The 20,101-nt window shown below is 35.2% G+C and overlaps 1 protein-coding gene across 1 annotated transcript in view; it reads right to left on the reverse strand.

Moving 5' to 3' along the window:
* Positions 1 to 20,101, reverse strand: part of LOC115223083 (vacuolar protein sorting-associated protein 13A) — a 311,737-nt gene that overhangs the window by 81,886 nt on the left and 209,750 nt on the right. The window contains exons 31-40 of the mRNA XM_036512095.1: positions 18,757 to 18,869; positions 17,010 to 17,120; positions 15,620 to 15,723; positions 14,779 to 14,817; positions 13,874 to 13,990; positions 11,665 to 11,742; positions 8,721 to 8,932; positions 4,893 to 5,040; positions 3,912 to 3,999; positions 651 to 814 (exon numbers count right to left, since the gene is read on the reverse strand). Coding sequence (XP_036367988.1) covers positions 651 to 814; positions 3,912 to 3,999; positions 4,893 to 5,040; positions 8,721 to 8,932; positions 11,665 to 11,742; positions 13,874 to 13,990; positions 14,779 to 14,817; positions 15,620 to 15,723; positions 17,010 to 17,120; positions 18,757 to 18,869 — 1,174 coding nt within the window. The remainder of the gene's footprint in view (positions 1 to 650; positions 815 to 3,911; positions 4,000 to 4,892; positions 5,041 to 8,720; positions 8,933 to 11,664; positions 11,743 to 13,873; positions 13,991 to 14,778; positions 14,818 to 15,619; positions 15,724 to 17,009; positions 17,121 to 18,756; positions 18,870 to 20,101) is intronic.

The raw sequence follows: 20,101 nt of genomic DNA on the forward strand, positions 1-20,101 counted from the left end.
CAGGTGTCAGTTTACCTGGAAACAAACAATACAGTTTTTCATAAGAAGAGTTGAAATGAATGTATGCAAGATTTCACAGCTCTAGCATCACTCCTTCATAGTCAGCCCATGAACTTTTCAGTCCATCCTCATATCAAGGTATGACTTTTATTTAAACAGGTAACAATTGAGTGTGCAACATTGATGAGCCTCAAGAAAGGTGAAGCACACCTGTTGTTCTTATGAACTACTGCAGGAATGAGGTTCATCTCAACCCAATATACATTGTTGTTTCTAACACAAGTCTATGAAGAGATTTTATCTCAGACAATCCCATGGCATTATGCTGTCTCACAATACATAAGCAGTTAGTGTGATATATCATCACCATTTAACATCTGTCTTCCATGCTGGCATGGGTTGGACGGTTTGACAGGAACTGGCAAGCCAAAGGACCGCACCAGGCTCCTACACTGTTTCGGCATGGATTTTACAGCTGGATACCCTTCCTAATGTCAACCACATACATATGGTGGTATATACATACATACACATACACATAAACAACTGTGTGTGTGTGTTTTCATTTCTTTAAATACAATAAATTTCAAAACAACAAATGCTGTTTGGTATTACAAACACGAGATCAATAGGGATGATATGATACTGACCAACTCTGTGGACTTCTGTTCTACTAAACAAACAACAATACCATCCATGGTAAAGTTCAAATTGATGGCTGATTTTGGCATATTCTTTAAGGATTCCTGAGAGCCAGTACTTAATGTACTTGATGCCATCTGGGATGATTCTTTGGGTGGAAAATGGTAACCGGCTTTATGGAAAAAGAAGAGAGAAATTAAAGTAATTTATTTTCATAATAATAATAGCTGGAGAAAAATATTGGCACTATGATATACAGCTACTGAAACCATATATCAACTACTTTACTTTTACTTAGAACACTATTTGTAGTCCAAGATGCATTTGTATCAGGTAAAGGATGGGTTGGTGACTTTGATCATGAGTCTGCGGAATGAGAGCTGATCTGAAGTTATCTACCATTACCACTTCTGCATCCTCATCCTCCTCCTTCCGCCACCACCACCACCACCACCACTACATCCACCATTATAACAGCAACTGCTACCACTGATAACAACCACAAGTTAACAGTGGAGAATACTTGGCCTTTACCTGTTGGAAATAGCAACTAAATTTTCTGCAATCACATCCTCAACATCTTGAAAGAGGGGACTTGTCACATAATGTAGTCTTAGGTAAGCACCCAAAAGACAGGCTGGTCATGCCTGGAATGCCTTTTGATATAGGTCTGCTTTAATCATGGTGGTGGTGGTGAGGGTGGTTATGATGATGATGATGATCATGATGATGAAGGTGATATATATTTTTTAATTCTTTTATATTGATTTCAGTTATTTGACACTGTTCATGCTGGGGTAGCAACATCTTCTCAGATATACATCACCCCTTCCCCTCGCTCTCTGCGCTTCCTTTATTAACTGAGGCTAATCTGAATCAGCTTCAAGAAAGATGAAATCTGGATGGGTTTTGAACTCAGAATCTATTTTCTTTGACACTCTACTGATTCGTCTATCCACTTGTCATATGTATCTTTTATCTTTTACTTGTTTCAGTCATTGGACTGTGGCCATTCTGGGGCAACACCTTCAAGAATTTTTGTTGAACAAATCAACCCCAGTAGGGTTTTTTTTAAGCCTGTTACTTATTCACAAAGCTTTGGTTGGCCCAAAGCTGTAGTAGAAGACACTTGCCAAATGTAGCATGCAGTGAGACTGAACCTGGAACCATGTGGTTGGGTAGCAAGCACCTTACCACTCAGCTACGTCTACTCTTGTTAGTGTATATATATATATATATATATCAGAAAAAATTTAGATTCAGATGAATTAGGCACCTAAGCTGAGGCACCAGAATTTAGTATGGTATTATCCATACAGTTTCAAAATAAGGTGATTAAAATCAAAATAAACAACAAGGATATCCAGAGGTAATGCAGTACGATCATTTCAAGCAACTCCATTTCATTGAACAATGCAACCATTACATCACTTTAAATGCAGAGCAATCCTCAGCTGCATAAATACAGAGAATTGAATTAAAACAGATGGACACATTAGTATAATTTTACCTAAAACCTCCAAGAAGGTAAGGAGATAGACAAAGAACATGATGTCTTCACTTCAGCTTAGAAGCTAATAAGATATCAAGAAAAAAGACTTGTTAGAGATCTAGCTTGTCAGTTTTTTTGGGGTCTGTTTCAATTTAGTATTGTTTATCAGATATATCAAAAATCTAAGGCCAATGAACAAGGAGCAGTGTCTGTTAGGAAAGAGGCTGAGGGAGTTGACAAAAATCATAGTGGGTATAGTCATAAAACTATCAAGATTAATTTGAAGCAATATAATGAGATTTGGTAAAGGAAATCTTAAAGCAAGATGTTAACGGTCAATTAAGCCAATGATGATAATACAGGGGAAATTTTATCATGGGTACTATAATCGAATATTTTAAACAATATTGCTATATTGTATAAAGTTAAAATTTTGGGTTATCAAGAAGATTATTAAGAAGAATATTATTACAAAAGGATAAAATTTTTTGAATACTTTTGAGTATATACCAAATTTTACTACAATAGAGGGAGGAAAGAAATGACATAGAAATAGTTTAATATTCATACATATCATATACTTAAACATTAACTTATTAGATAGTATCTATGAATAGTATTGTTTTAAAACCTATATTATACCTCTTGGTTTATAATTAGTATATAGTTAGCATGTCCTATAACATCAATATTCCTTTAGTTAATACCAGGTATCAATCATTATAGATACATACTAAATAAGTAAGTAAACCAATTTTTAGTTTAAATACTTGAATTATTATACATCTATATATATAAAACTCAACTTGTGTGTCTGTGTGTTTAACTTCCCAGCACATCTCCTCCTAGCCAACAAATCGTAGAACCACCAAAAATGGGTCACTTAAAGTTTAGGCAAATGAAAATTGAACTGCGCTATTTCTGTTCCGAAATTCATTTTGCAAGTGCAAAAATCGATAATGTGTTTGTTTAGGCCTTATAGATTATAGATTAAAGTTTGAGCATTGAAGGAGGTAACTCTAGAAAAATTATCAATGTTAGGGAGTAGCCTCCCTTGGAAGAAATAATGGCTGAGTGATAGAATGACATAAGATAGCGAGGGGAATGAGAGTGGTGTGAGAGGATAGGGGAAAGTAAGATATAAAAATGTTTAGTGAAAGGGAAACAGGCAACGAGAAACCATGGAGAATATGAGAAATACTGATCTAAAAGACTAATTCAACAATGCATTTATTTGATCAACAAAAATTTATGAAACGCTTCTACGTACTTCCTATTGAGAAAATGGAACACATAAGCGCAAAAATAGAGGACATTAAATGCTTGATTTTAAAACCAAAATAACTGAATTTTGATTGAACTTCATCCAAGTTTAGCTTAATTCGCGCGTGCATAGAACGCACGAGCCGGGCAATACTGCTAGTTTTCTATAAATCTTCTCTACTGATGTTAATAAGGTGTATATACTTCCTCATAATTTTTGTGATTAAGCTATTTTATTCCTTTTCAATGGTGCTCTAACTTATTTGATCATTTTATTATTTTATAATAGCCTTTATGAAATAAACCTAATTTTTGTACCCCTAGAAATTCATACTTAGCTTATATATAACAATACTGGTATCTTCACAACTTAAAGCACTGCATTACCTCTGGATATCCTGTTGCTTATTTTGATATATATATACACACACACGCATATGCTAAAACATATTTTAATGTAATGTAAAATTGAAAACAAAAAAAAAAAATACTAGTGTAGTCATGTGATATTTACCAACAGGAGACAGTGATGGGGCTCCTTCCATGAGGTTTTCATGATAAATACCCAGGATTGATTGGATGTCTTTTTGGATCAGGTGAATCTGAAAGACAAAGTGACTTCAATATTTCAACAACAGTTTCGTTATGTGTAGCTTTACCTATTTCTTTATTACCCACAAGGGGCTAAACACATCACTAGAAGCAGTCATATCTCATCAACAATGTAACATGCAATGCTGTTTGATGGCTACATTTTAAAACAATATTATTATGAATACGGCATTAAAAGCAACATTATTTGAGAGTTCTATTTAAATGGAACACTTTGGGATGAGGTGGTGAAATATAACTGGGATGTTTAGTCTCACAGAAGCCAGTTGGGACTTTACTGGGCTTCAGATGATACTTCAAGCTAAACGAAATAATAGTCATGGCCAATGCTGATGACATGTGAAAGGCACTTGTGCCAGTGACACGTGAGGGGCACCTGTGCTAGTGACACATAAAAGACACCTAGTACACTCTATGGAGTGGTTGGCACTAGGAAGGGCATCCAGCATAGAAACCAAACGAGAACAGACTGGAGCATGGTACAGCTCTCTGGCTTGGCCAGTTCCAGTCACACTGTCAACCTCAAGCCAGCATGGAAAATGGACACTAAGTGAGGATGATGAGGATGATGGCAACTGGATTGCTATGTTAACAAAAAATAACCTGATTGCTACATTGCAAAGTGATAATATATGACTGCTACATAATAAAGCAAAACTATAATGATTGATGCATTAAAGCAATATTATTTGAGAGCTACATTTAAAAGCAACACTATTATGATTGCTACATTATAAAGTGATAATATATGCCAACTACATAAAAAAACCAACTCTGCTATGGTTACAACCCTGTAAAATGACATAATACACCAACACTGTATGACAACTAGACTATAAAACAGTGACAAATGTTAAATCTAAAAGAACAATAACGAAGTTACCTTCACTAAGTCCAGTTGTCCTGAGATATCATAGTGGACTTTTGCTGACAGTGGATAAAGGGCATTTTTTATATCAGCTTTCAGGTTTACGGGGTCTAAGATGTCCTGCACTATGTTGTAGACATCATCAGCTAATGATAACTCAGCTCTGTAATAAAATAATAATAATAATAATAATAATAATAATAATAATAATAATAATAATAACAATAGTGATAAGACAGATAAACGAGAAAAATAATAACAAGATTTAGGATGCACCACCCAAAATCTTACATAGGAAAGATATATATACAACATGTATTTTGACAAATACAAAAAAAAGTCATAGAACCTAACAACTATGAAGAAAAAAAAGAAACAACAAAAGCTGTAAAACAAACTGAAATCCAAACTAAAACTGGAACAGCAAAGAACAATGATAAAACAATGGCAAGAAAAGCCCCTTCATGGCAAATACTGAGTTAAACTAAACAGAAAAGAAATAGACAAAGCAAAATCTCAACAATGGCTGAGGAGTTCAGGACTCAAAGCAGAGAGTGAAAGGTTTTAAATTGCAGCACAAGACTAAATCCTTCCCACCAGAAATTACCAAAAACATGTAATGAAAAGAAATATAACAAGTAACTGCAGAATATGTGGAAATAAAGAAGAAACAATAAATCGTATTGTCTCTGGCTGCCCATTCCTGGCTAAGAAGGAATATATTCACAGACACGACAGAGTTGGGACCTACATACACTGGAAGCTATGCCAACACTATGGAATAACAACAGAAAAAAGATGGTATAGGCACATGCCAGAAAAAGGTCACAGAAAACGAGAAAGCAACCATACTCTGGGATATGCCAATACACACAGATAGAGAAATTAAGGCCAATAGGCCAGATATAGTTGTCAGAGATCATGAAGAAAAAAATGCTTTCTAATTGATAGAAACAGAGAAACTTCAAGATACAAAGATCTGGAAATAGAGGTAACTCAAATGTGGAGTCTAAAAATAGAAACAATTACCATCATAGTAGGTACATGAGGTATGATAAAAAATATTCAGACAAATACATAACAAAACCACCAGGACTAACAAGTATATATAACATACAGAAAATAGCACTACTAGGCACCACTCACATCCTACGTTAAACACTTTCAATACAGTGAAAATAAGAGCATCACAACAAACCATAACACATACCCAAAGCACACACAGCTGTGATCGGTAGTGCAGTAAAAGCATGTGATGAAAATAAGACTACTGAATGATACTAATAATAATAATAATAATAATGATGAGGCTTTTAATAATGATTAAGTGCCCTGATGCAGTACCAGGCACTGGCTTTCATGGCTTCTCATCTTAACTGATTGGAAGTGTTATCATGTACATTGTTTTATCTTGGTATAAAAGATGGGCTACAGCAAATATTCTGCTCAATACCACAGATGAGCTTGTCAGTTGTTTGACATTCACCAGTTGAGCATGTCCCTTAGTCGCTGACAATATGTGCATTTCTGATCACGAGCAGAAGTAGTGGGGGAGTGTCATAGCCATGTGTTGAGAGGAATTCTTTGGGGTTTGAATAATTCACCTCTGGAAACATGGATGTTTCGTTCATCATCCTTAAACAAACCTTAATCAGGGACCTTTTGAGTGGGATGGGTTACTCGACCAGAAGAAAATTCTAACTGGGTCCCACCTGCAAGGTTATGCACTGTTTATATTGATATGAAATCACCATGTCATGCACATATGGTTGTGCACCCTTATCAGACGGGTAGTCATGATGGGTATATTGGGCCTCATATATTTGTACCCCAGTGTCACTTTGATGGCATGCGCTGCTTTCTAACTCAATAATAATAATAAACCTTGGAAGAATTCCAAACTGGAGAAGTAAAACGGAAAAAGAGATTGAATTGATACAAGGCAAATATCAATATTAAATGAACTAATCTGTGAAAACGATGTAAGTTCCAGGAAAAGAAGTAAGATGAAGAGAAAATATAGATTCTCACCCAGAGAAGAACTGCTTCCAACAAAAGAAACACTGCAACAAAATGTCTAAGCAAAAGCTCAAAGTATATGAAGATTTAAGAAGAGAAACTAGTTTTACATGCAAAATAAGCTGTTTACATCCAATGCAAAAACATTCTACAGAGAAACAGGAAAGGAAAAAATAACTGTTGAAAATTCTCCCTCCCATGGAAGAAGTTGGAAACTTTTAGAAAAATATTTGGAGTGATGGAAAGACATGCAATGGAAATGCAGATTGGATTAGATGCACAGAAATTTACCAGAACTAGCATAGGAAGACATTCTAATAGCAGAACTAATGGAGGCTCATAAATGGAAAGATAGGATGTCAAATTTCTGGTTCACACCACTTCCATGTGCACACTAAAAGTTAATTCAGCTTTTGAATGAAATTAGGAGAGATCCTGAGAAAACACCTGATCAGTTAGCAAGTGGTATTACTTACCTACTTCCAAAGAATAATGAAACGAAATTTACCCCAAACTATTGGCACATAAAATTTGAACATCCATCCTTGTGGAGAAAACGCACATTTACGGAACAGAACAATATTTTCTCCACTGAATAAAAAGGGTGTTGACACGGCTCATAACTATAATTTCAGACTTCCCGAAGCACATGTCACTGTGAAATACGAACCTCCAATTATACCACTCTAATGGAGTACTGGCTTAAAATATTAATATCAGCTGTAACATTTCCCAAGATGACTCACGCTCACTTTTAACCCCATAACATCAGCTGATGTAAATTGACATGTGCTGTGTACTTGCTTTAAATCACAGCCCTATCCGCTGCAGTTTTGTACCTGTTTGTGTACCGGTTGATATGAAATATCTGCTATCACTCACAGAATTGATAACAGAGACCATTGTGAAAATTTCGAAGAATCTGATAGGTTTGTTAGACTCTTCATATAAATATTTCCAACTCTGTTTAAGACCATAAAAGAAGCAGTTTTGGTGATTACATTACCATTTCAACTGACTTCCTATGAAATTTGTACACATTCAGCAAATTCTTCTGGCCCTTCACAGAATTTACAGTCAATTTATGCCAGTTTCATTGAATTTATGGTCCTTGCAGTGATGACAGTTTACATAAATAACCAGTGCATACTTTAAAGCAGTTGACATAAATATATGCCGAACCATTGTCATGTGCTAAATGCTGCTCTAGGCTGAGAGGATTACTGTCAGTGCAGCCTACTTGCCTGATAAAAAACCGTTGTCATGGGGTTAATTTTTTGCATAGCCCTAATACCCCTTACAAGTGAACTTAACAGAACAGGATATGGCTATAAAATTGACAAGGAAATAAGCCATCTATTTTAAAATAATAACTTAAAACTCTATTGCTAAGACAGTGATGAGCTTGAAGGCCTATTATGTACTCTGAAAGCATTCAATGATGACATTGGGATGGAATTTGGTCTTGATAAATGTGTCAAGGCCACTTTCCAGAAACATACACATACACGCACGCACGCATGCACGCACACACACACACACGTGCGCACACACACACACACATACATACATAGTCATTATTAAATGTATGTTTTCAAAGAGATGGATCAGAAGAATCGATAAAGCATTGGACAATGCCCTGTAGTGTTTGTCCCAGCTCTTTACATTCCAAGGTCAATGTAACCACCTACAGGCTAGAAAACAAGTGCTTCAGTTTGGCCATAATCCAATCAGTGCCCCAAACATGGCCAAAATTCAATGACTAACACCAATAAAAGTTTAAAAGAACAAAAGAATAACCCTTCCCAAGTGATCAATAAATACCTGCTAATTTTGATGGAACTGAGTGTGAGGAAGATATGGTTCCATTCTTGGTCTGGTTCTTTTGTTATTTCGAAAAAGTTTCTCAGTTTCAGATAGCCAAGACGTATGTACAGTAGGTCAGTTGATTTGGAATGTTTTGGAATCAGTAATATTGGAGCATACACATCAAAGTTGAAACTGGTGTGTACATGATGCAGCTTCATACGGTTCATCTATTAGGAAATAAATAAATGAATAAATAAATAAATAAATAAATAGATAAATAATAATAAATAATAATAATAATAATAATAATAATAATAATAATAACAATACTTTCTAATTGATGTATCATACCAGCAGATGACAACGTGTCTCTAAATTCCTATCATGGTGGGAACATTAGGTATCATAAATAAATATTCAGACAAAAACATAACAAAAACACCAGGACTTACATATAACATACAGAAAATTACACTACTGGGCACTGCACACATCCTACGCAGAACACCTTCAATACAGTAAGCATCAGAGCACCACAACAAATCACAGAACATACCCAAGGCACACAGAGCTGCGCTCGGTAGTGAAGTGAAAGCACGCTATAAAAATAAAACTACTGAAGAAGAAGAAGAAGACGAAGAAGAAGAAGAAGAAGAAGAAGAAGAGAAGAAGAAGAAGAAGAAGAAGAAGAAGAAGAAGAAGAAGAAGAAGAATGATAATAATAATAATAATAATAATAAATGCCCTGATGCAGTACCAGTCAGTGGTTCTCATGGCTTCTGATCTTAACTGATTGGAAGTGTTATCATGTACATTGTTTTGTCTTGAAATAAAAGATGGGCTACAGCAAATATTCTGCTCAATACCACAGATTTGCTTGTCAGTTGTTTGACCTTAGTCAGTTGACCATGTCCCTTAGTGGCTGACGATATGTGCATCTCTGATCATGAGCAGAAGTAGTGGGGGAGCATCATAGCCATGTATTGAAAGGAATTCTTGGAGGTTTGGATAATTCCCCTCTGGAAACATGGGTGGTTCTTTCAACATCCTTAAACAACCCTTATTCAGGGATCTTTTCAGCGGGATGGGCTACTAAACCAGAAGAAAATTCTAACTGGGCCCCACCCGCAAGGTCATGCGCTGTTTATCTTGATATAAGATCACCTTGTCGCGCACATATGGTTGTGATGCATGTGCCTAGTGTACCCTTATCAGACGGGTAGTCAAGATGGGTATACTGGGCGTCGTATATTTTACCCCAGTGTCACTTTGATGACATGCGCTGCTCTCTTACTCAATAGTAGTAATAATAATAATAATAATAATAATAATAATCTTTTCTACTGGAAGCATAAGGCCTCAAATTTAGGGGCTGGGATTAAGCTGATTACATTGACCCCAGTACATATCTGGTACATATTTAATTGACCCTGAAAGGATGAAAGGCAAAGTCAACCTTCGTGGAATTTGAACTCAGAATGCAGTGGCAAACAAAATATCACTAAGAATTTCACCCTGCATGCTAGTGATTCTGCCTTAATAATAATAATAATCCTTTCTATTATAGGCACAATTTTAGGGAGTGGAGATTAGTCAATTACATTGACTCCAGTGTTCCACTGGTACTTAATTTGTCAACCCTGAAAGGATGAAAGGCAAAGTCAACCTTGGCAGAATTTGAACTCGGAACATAAAGACTGATGAAATGCTGCTAAGCATTTCACCCAGCATGCTAACCACTCTGCCAGCTCACTGCCATTTTAATGATAATAATGGTTTCAAATTTTGTCACAAGGGCAGAAATTTGGGGCGTGGGGGGGATGAGTTGATTACATTGACCCCCAGTGTTCAACTGGTACTTATTTTATTGACCCCAAAAAGATGAAAAGCAAAGTCAACCTCAATAGAATTTGAACTCAGAACATAGTGTCAGGTGAAATACCGCTAAGCATTTTGTCCAGCACGTTAATGATTCTGCCAGCATGCCACCTTAATAATAATAATAATAATAATAATAATGATAATAATAATAATAATGATGATAATAACAATAATAATAATGATGATAATAATAATAATAATAATGATAATAATAATGATAATAATAATAATAATAATAATGATAATAATAATAATAATAATAATGATAATAATAATAATAATGATAATAATAATAATAATAATAATAATGATAATAATAATGATGATGAGGAAGAGGAGGATTTCTTTTATTTGCCATGCAGGCAAGTTAAAATCAGAGCTCTGATAACGGGTGTTATGGGAATGGTTCTAAAATAAGTAGATAACTCCATGACTAAAGCCCCAGGACCAATATTCCTTCTGTGAATGTTGCACAGAAATTTGCTTTGAGTGTAGCTTTTGTTTTTCTTTGCAGAGTATGTGGTCAGGTTAGTGGTCAGCGGGTATTCAGCTGACGATCGTAAGGTCATGAGTTCGATTCTTGGTGGTGGTGCATTGTGACCTTGAGCAAGGCACTTCACTTCACATTGCTCCCATCCACTCAGCAGGCAAACATTAGTAGGACCTGCATCTGAAAGGGCCAGCCTTGTCACACTCTGTGTCATTACATCTTTCCATCTTTGGTTCCTCTGCTCCTGATGGAGTCACATGACTTGAGCATTTTAAACCAGCCAAGTCTATTCCTCTACAGGTCTGGTCATAGCTGATGATTGAGTAGTGAGAGTGATAGAGAGAGAGAGAGAGAGAGAGGGGGAGTGAGAGAAAGAAGAGTATGAGAAAGAGAGAATCACCCTCAGTATTGGTCATATTTTATTTTGACCCCGAAAAGACAAAAGCAAATTTGACCTCAGTAGAGTTTGAATACAATAAAATGAGGGGGTGGGTTCCCCCCCCCCCAATATTTAAAGATAGAACTTTAAGAATATTATTGGTAATAAGTTGCAGTAAAAGAAAATAAATGGAAAGAAGTGAGACAAACATTTTTAGTGACGGTTCTTGAGACAGCAGCACCAGTCTCATCAATAAGGGTTGGAGTAACAATTGGTTCAAAAAACCTCTGAAAGGGAAATTTGGAGAAGTTTAATAAAATTTTACTAAAACATTGCAATCAAAGTTTTACATATTGTAAGTGCAAAGGTCATGCTTCACCACTTCATCCCAAGTCTTCCACCTCATATACATATATCTTTCAGGTTGCAGAGAGCAACTAATTCCTTCCGGTCTCTTCAGTCTCGTGTCTGGTCCCAACATGGCATCGCAAGGAGAACAAAAGTTGCTGTGTACCGTGCTTGTGTACTGACATCACTTCTTTACTCATGTGAGACATAGACTCTGTACAAACGTCAGGTAAGGGTCCTTGAACGTTTTCATCACAGATGTCTCAGACACATTCTCAATGTATATATATATACATATATATATATATATACATATATATGTTTGAGGTCCAGCCAACATATATATATATATATATATATATATATATATATACATCCTCTTCAACAAAGCATTGGCCACTTGTATTCCTTTGTCATCTCCTCTGAGATGACAGAGAAACACAGCATCCTGAAATCAGATTTTTCACCACTTCTGCCCATGTATACTGATTCCTCTTCTATTTTCTAGTTTAAATTCAGATCCGGTATTGAGCACACATCCAAGAAACATAGTGTACATGTTAATATTAAAAAAAAAAGTCAATGTTTTTATTTCTTAAGAATGAAGTTAAGAATGAGATTAATAGTTGCTCCCTTCCACCAGTCAGGTACCACTGTATGGTCCTTGTATGGGCAAGTGTCATTCCATGTTGTATGAGTTATACTTTGCAGCTGGAAACTGCTTGGAAACCAATCATGTAGGTTGCTTCTATAATTTAGAAGTCCACCTTTGTCACATTGATTGTATTTAGGATTATGCTGATGCTACCCACACGTGTCTGGAATTCTTGGCCAATGACATGCGGATTCAATAAGCAGGTTGTTCAGTTGATTAACCAACTGAGCAATCATCATCAAGGCCAACAGAGAACCATTTGCTAGCACCAAAAATGATGCATCCATCAGAATTTGATTTTCTTCATTTTCATTAACAAATATGCACTGAATAATGTACAACTTTGTTACACTTTCTTTTTAAATATATTTCAACTGTTGTGGAATATATTTTGAAAATTTCTACCAATCTTGTCAACCCACAAACAACATTGTTTCAATATTTTCTACTTTTACAATATGTCTACAGACCAATGAAATACATTCGAGCTACAGCAGGGCTTCCCCAGCAACTGATGGTACATCTATTAATCCAGACACAATTATTAGAAGGACACTTAATTTCTCATGTCCATTATAAATAACTCATAGACTGCCAGGCCTTCATGACATGAATTAGTTTATTCACTTGTAACATACCACAAGAGTGGAAACACTCTCCCCACATCTAACTATAATGATATAAAGAGGCAAATGTTTAAAACTTAATCTAAAACTCTATGTTAACCCTTTAAAGCAGTGGTTCTGAAGTGGGGTCCATATAAAGTTTTGCTGTTGAAGATTTATATGCAATAAACTGGTTAAGCTTTGAGAAAACACAAAATATTTTTTTAACAATTCCTCATAATATTTAATTATAAAAATATAACAGGATTTTTTTAAACATCAAGTGACTATAAGGGTCCATCCAAGTAAAGCAGGAATCAAAAGGGGTCCATAGGTAAAAAAAAAAATGGTTGGGAACCACTACTTTAAAGACCCCTCTCTTTGGGAAGAGCAAATTAATAAATAATTTACCTTTACTGTGAAGAATACAGCATCCTAGCTTGAAGGAAGGAAAAGTAAATATGTTCTCTTTGCAGTTGCATTACAAGAGAAGGACGAGTAGGGTTCTAGAGGTTAGATTCTGTTTGCACCTAATATTACTATAGGTGAAGGACTGGGAAAATGTTTTGTTTCTATTGCATAAACAAAGGCTTGTCATGAAGGCTTAGTTGTGAAAATAATTATTAATAATGTACTGATAATCTTCTAGGAATAATTATTATTACAAGCCTTCTGTTAATCCAGAGAAACAAGTCATCTGGCATGGGTTTGGCACCAAGAGTAACAGAAAATGGGTCTTGTATCTGTATTATAATAAATTCATTCTACAACCAAACATACATTTTTGCAAAGAAGTTAACTAAAACTTACAGTGAGGTCCCAGAAAAATTTTGCGAGGCACACAACTTGAAGTTGACCAACACGTAACCGGATTTTGTAATCTGGATTCTTTTTATTCTTCCCATGAATCTTATTGTAGTATATAAACTGAAAAGTGCAAAAGAAAAAAAAAAAAAACAAGAATATACATTGTCCTTTTATTTGATTTTGGCAAAATTAGAGCAAAAGAAAAAACAGAAAATGAGTTTTCTATATTTTTGTTATTCACAAAAAAGATAAGCAGTAAACATTTTATTGTTTTTTAATTTTAAACTAGAAAACAGTTTTATTTTTAACTTATCTCTTTGTAGATTGGAGAAAAGAAACAACATCATTGCCTATCAAAGGACAGAGAGAGAGAGAAGAGAGAGAGAGAGAGAGAGAGAGAGAGAGAGAGAGAGAGAGAGAGAAGAGAGAGAGAGAGAGGGGGGGAGAGAGAGAGAGAGAGAGAGAGAGAGAGAGAGAGGGGAGGAGAGAGAGAGAGAGAGAGAGAGAGGGAGAGAGAGAGAGGGAGAGAGAGGAGAGGGAGGAGAGAGAGAGAGGGAGAGAGAGAGAGAGAGAAGAGAGAGAGAGAGGGAGAGAGGGAGAGAGAGGAGAGAGAGAGAGAGAAGAGAGAGAGAGGGAGAGAGAGAGAGAGAGAGGGAGAGAGAGAGAGAGGGAGAGAGAGAGAGAGGCTCTATAAAATCAACCTCATCCTGCACCAATATTAACATGCAGTCAATGCCATCAGCTTTTCTACACAAGAATTGGTCTACTTAGTCATCAATGCCATCACCATGAAGAAAGCATTCAGAAAATCAGAAACTTGGATATAGAATAAAGCAGCTGCCAAAAATTAGATGGTTATTTATATTTAAAGCTGTTTCAATAAGATTCAATACCAAAATATGCCTCACCTCCAGTTCAAATAGGTTTGACTTTTCAAGCATTATGATCTGAAAAGAGACAAAGAAATTTTAAATTATATGAGACAAAAATTAATATCTATCCATAAATAGGCACAGGTGAGATTGTGTGGTAAGAAGCTTGTTTCCCAACCATATGGTTCAGGGTTCAATCCCACCGCGTGACAACTAGGGCAAGTATCTTCAACTATAGCCTCAGGTTGGCCAAAACTTTGTGGGTGGATATGGTAGACAGAAACTAAGAGATTTGTTGTGTATATATATATATATATAGCATGGATGTGTGTGTGTGTGTGTGTGTGTGCATGTGTGTGTATATGTGTTTTTGTGTCTGCGTTTATCCCCCACAACCACTTGACAACTGGTGCTGGGAAGTTTATTTCATCGTAACTTAGCAGTTCAGCAAGAGATTGATAGACAAAGTACCATGCTTAAAAAAAAATCAAGTACTGGGATTGATTCATTTACCTAAAAATTCTTCATGGCTGCAGTCTAATGACTGAAACAAGTAAAAGATAAAAGATATTTTGTAAAGATTTTTACACTAATTAATTTAACCATTTCGTTATCATATTTCTGTTGAAATACGCTGCATTTGTTTCAATGAATTTTGAAAATAACAAAGAATTTAATAGAATAACTTTGTTGTTATTAAACTGGTGTTGGGACATAATTTAACATGGAATTTTCATACAAGGTTTAGAAAAAGGAGTTTGTTTCATAGAACCAGGAATGGTTTCAGGTGGGTTGGTATCAAAAGGGTTCATAAAATATTAATATTAATCAGATGACATCTAAAATTAAATTTTAAGGGAAATAAAACAATGCTTACATTTGGGTAAATAGCACCAGGTGAACAGTCTTTCATATTCAGGTCTTTCAAACCACAAAACACTAATGTCTTGTTTGATTTCATCAGGACCTGAGACTCAAGATCTGATAAAAATATAAAATTTGAAAATAAAATTACAACCCAAAGAATATTTTTGGTTACCTTGGTTATATTATTTCTTGGGAGATAAAGAAGGAAGAAAAAAAGTAACTGACCGAAGGAAAATGGTACAGGAAAGAAGAGAAATAGTGCAGTGTACTCATGACTTTCAGAACTACTTTTTCATGCTCATAATATTACTGAAGCATGGGATGCTCTACCTGCATCAGTTGTTAGCTGTCAGGACACTGCATCCTTCAAAGATTCCGTGCTTCCCAAAATTCACCAACATTGCTCTTCACATACCTATATACCCTTTCCTTTTTATGGCTCTCTTACTGTTAACTTTTCTCTCTTTTCGTATCATACCTTATGTACTATGCATGTATTTCTCCCTCTCATTGTTGTCTTTTTTTACTTATGACTGCTTTCTATACCCTTTTTACCCTATTCCAACCAGTTGTAGTGCACCTGACCATTGGATACAATATTATTATTATTATTATTATTATTATTATTTTTATTACTATTATTATTGCTCTTGCTATTATTTTGGTTTGACTCAGGTTCGGTCTTATTCCTGGTAGGATTTATGTGGGTAGTAGGTTACTACCAGTAACCTTGGGTATCCATAAGTTTTCAGCAGTCTTTCAAGTGCTTAGAACCCTCCTGATAATCCTTGCTGTCCTTAAGAGACAAGCCGTTTGTCTATATCTTTGCTTACTGTTCCCAGTGCACTAATTATTATAGGCACAACCTTTATTGTTTGCCTGCTCCAAATTCTTCCAATTTCAACTTTTAAAGGATTGTACTTTTTTGTTTTTCTTCCTCTAAAATGGAAAAAAAACAAGAAAAGAAGGAGAAAGAGAGAAGGTGAAATATGAGAGATCAAAAGAAGGAAAAGAAAGAACAAAGAAAAAGAAAGGAACATCACTCATCTGCCGAGGAGGGTTAATAAGACTGAAATATGTCTGGAGTTGTTACCACATCTACCAAAGGTTAGATTATTCTTCCCCTCATTGTATTACCTTTTTCCAGTTCCAAACATTTCAGTATTCGATGCTATAAATCATTTCAAAGGAGTTTATTTCTTTTTATTTTGGATTGTTCCCTTTGTTTGGTTGAATTAAGTATTGTTCAACAGTGTCTACATCTCCTCTGCACACCACATTGAATATGTCAGTCTTTACTGTGTCTTTATATAATTACTGATTTCCTTATTTCTAGAATGAAAAGTCTCATTTTTGTTGAACTTGGAGAAAAGGAAGACCATGAAAATGAGGAAACTTACCAAGGATATGGATGTCAGCAATGTCGTTTTCAGAATCACAGACTTTGAAGTTGACATCTTTGATAGCTGCACAAAAGCTGAATTTTACCAAATTGTCTGGAACATCATCTGCTTCAATGAAACAATAGAAAAACCCAGAATAACAATACTTTCTGTGATGTTATTTTTAATGACATACACTAGCCTATGTCCTTTAAAGTGACATAATTCAAAATAATCAAGAATTAGAGGAATACATACACCCTGATTTTATTCAAAGACTGAGAAGTGATTTTTGAAGGGAATCAGTGAAATAATTTTATCATAATTAAGCTAATGTTACTAAGGCTAGCAGAATCATCAAAGAACCATGCCTTCATCATCATTATCTTCATTTTAATGTCCACTTTTCCATACTTGCATAGATCAGAAAGAATTCACTGAAGTAGATTTTCTGCAGTTGGATGCCCTTCCTGTCACCAACCTTCACCTGTTTCCAAGTAAGTTAATATTTTGTCACAACTGGACATGTTTTCATAGAAGAATGGAAATGAATGACATGACTTGAACGATGGTGATACTTATTTGCAACTATCATGTGATATCAAGGCAAAGAGATACAAAGCAAATACATATTTACTTATATATACATATATATGTATGTGCATGCATCTATATGTTCAGTTTCAGGATTTGTTAGGACCTAAGTATTTTAACCTAAGTATTTTAACATTTATTGGTTGTATACTGTAAGTGTGCACACATACATTTACATGTCTATTTATACATATAAGTACACATAGACAAATGTGTGTTTACACGCATACACACACAAGTATCTGATACATATATGTATATACACATACACGGACACAATGGTCTTCTTTCAGCTTCTTTCAAGTAAATCCACTCACAAGGCTTTGCTTGGACTGGAGCTGTAGCGGAAAACACCTGTCTTAGTATTTAATTGCATTTCTTTACATCCTGAATTTAAATTCTCCCAAAGTCAGCTTTGCTTGTCATCAACCCACTTTTAGGGTTAAGTAAAACAATGAACAAGTCAAATAACCCTTTGGCATTCAAATCAGCCATATCTGGCTCAAATATTCCATCTGTCTTAGGTTCAAACTGGCCAGATCCAACCTCTCACACTAAACCTACAATGTCATTCTAAAAATAACCATTCACATCACTAAGTTTTCAAAGCTATGAGATATTTTTAATTCAAAACAATGTGAAATAAGCAAGCATTACATTTGACTGAGTAATCTGAATGCTAAAGGGTGAAACACTTGAGGCTGGTTTCTTCCAGACTCCTCCTTCAAGAAAGAGAATCCTGAATAAATATTATTAATACTGCTTGTGTTATGATGACCAATACAGGTGTAACTACCCCTCAATACTCACAGTATCTCTGTGGGGTACCACACTCCCATATGTTATTAATTGGCAATTAGTATTGGAACAATATCACACAAATGTATAATTGATGGGACATGTTACATATCCATCTTCATACTCAATGCAAATAGACAGAAGAGACTGGGGTTCATGGCATAGCTCTACAAAATATTCTCGTATAAAATTATGATAGCTTTAATTCATCTTTTATTGTTTATTTGTTTCAGTCATTAGAAAATGGTCTAAAAATGCTTGAAACATAGCATGCACACATGCACGCACGCACACACACACACACACACACACACACACACACACACACACACACACACAGTCACAGTCCTTTGAAAATGTGAGGTCTACATACTGGTAGTAACAGAAACCATCCGCGTCAGAGGTTGTAGAATTCCGAAGTCCTCCAAGGAATCCGAGTTGGAAATGCTACTTGTTGTGCTTGTTTTCATTTTCTTTTCATTTATGCTGCAACAAAAAAAAAAAATCAATCAACTGTTGGGAAGGAATGATAATCATATACATCTCATCAGTCTTGGAGGGTTTCTGAGAAATCCTCCAGACAAATCCCACACACCTCCCTTAACAGACAAAATGATTTGCATCAAAATTTAATTAAACTGTAATTGAGTTCAAGGTTTATTTCCTGCTGAAACACTGAACCAAGGTGAAACACCTGGCTATGTTAGCAGGGTCAGATTAAGACCCTTGGACGCCCTAAGCACTTGAAAGATCTTGGTGTCACCATATATATGTAATTCAAAATATAAACAATAATAGATCATAAAATAAATTTTTATTTTTCAAATCGAAACAAAATTAACAGTAAGATGGAAAATAACATTTCTTTTTGTATATTAGGATTAGAACTTAGAATGGAAATAGCCAGCAAAGCAAATATTTCCAGAATTTTTCTAAGAATTCTACCAGCTCACTGCCTTATTACTATATCTAATATCATTTACATGAAAATCTTAGCAGTTAATTTTAAAGTAAACCTTTTCAAACGAACAAATCGACAGTCATTAGAGCATTGAATAAAATTTCTTGTAATATTTGTTCCAGTTCTCTGAGTTTGAATTCCACCAAGATCAATTTTGCCTTAATCCTTCCCAGAGTCAAAAGATCTAGTATCAATCAAATGTGATGACGCATGGAATAACCATTAACATGGTGAAAAATCTGAAATGGCGTTTTATGTTTTATTCAGAAAGAGCATAACTTAGAGATTTTAGAATACTTTAAACTTTCCAAATATCTTAATATTTGACCAAGATATGTCATTTTTCACAGATAAGCAGACGCAACCCAGAAAATAGGACTTTTTGAGAAAACAGCATTTGAAGTTGAGACACAACTGAGAACTAAAACCTTTTCACAACTTTAGCCTTTTCTCATTCATGAAATATCCAGGATTGGCTTCGACCCTGTTTTTCTCTGTTTATTTAGCAACATCCAATAGGTCTTCTCATGCACCATCACAAACGCTGGAGTCAATTTTTTATTGTCTTCTTTCTCTCTCTCTCTCTCTCTCTCTCTCTCTCACTCCTTCTCTCTATTAATTGGTTGTGAGAAAGTAGAGAAATCATGTACCAAAAAAATCCTTCTTCTATTGGACTCATCACTCATGATTATGAGGAGGTGCATGGCTTAGTGGTTAGGGTGTTGGACTCCCGATTGTAAGATTGTGATTGTGATTC

Source organism: Octopus sinensis, linkage group LG22, assembly GCF_006345805.1.
Source record: "Octopus sinensis linkage group LG22, ASM634580v1, whole genome shotgun sequence".
Lineage (NCBI taxonomy): Eukaryota > Metazoa > Mollusca > Cephalopoda > Octopoda > Octopodidae > Octopus > Octopus sinensis.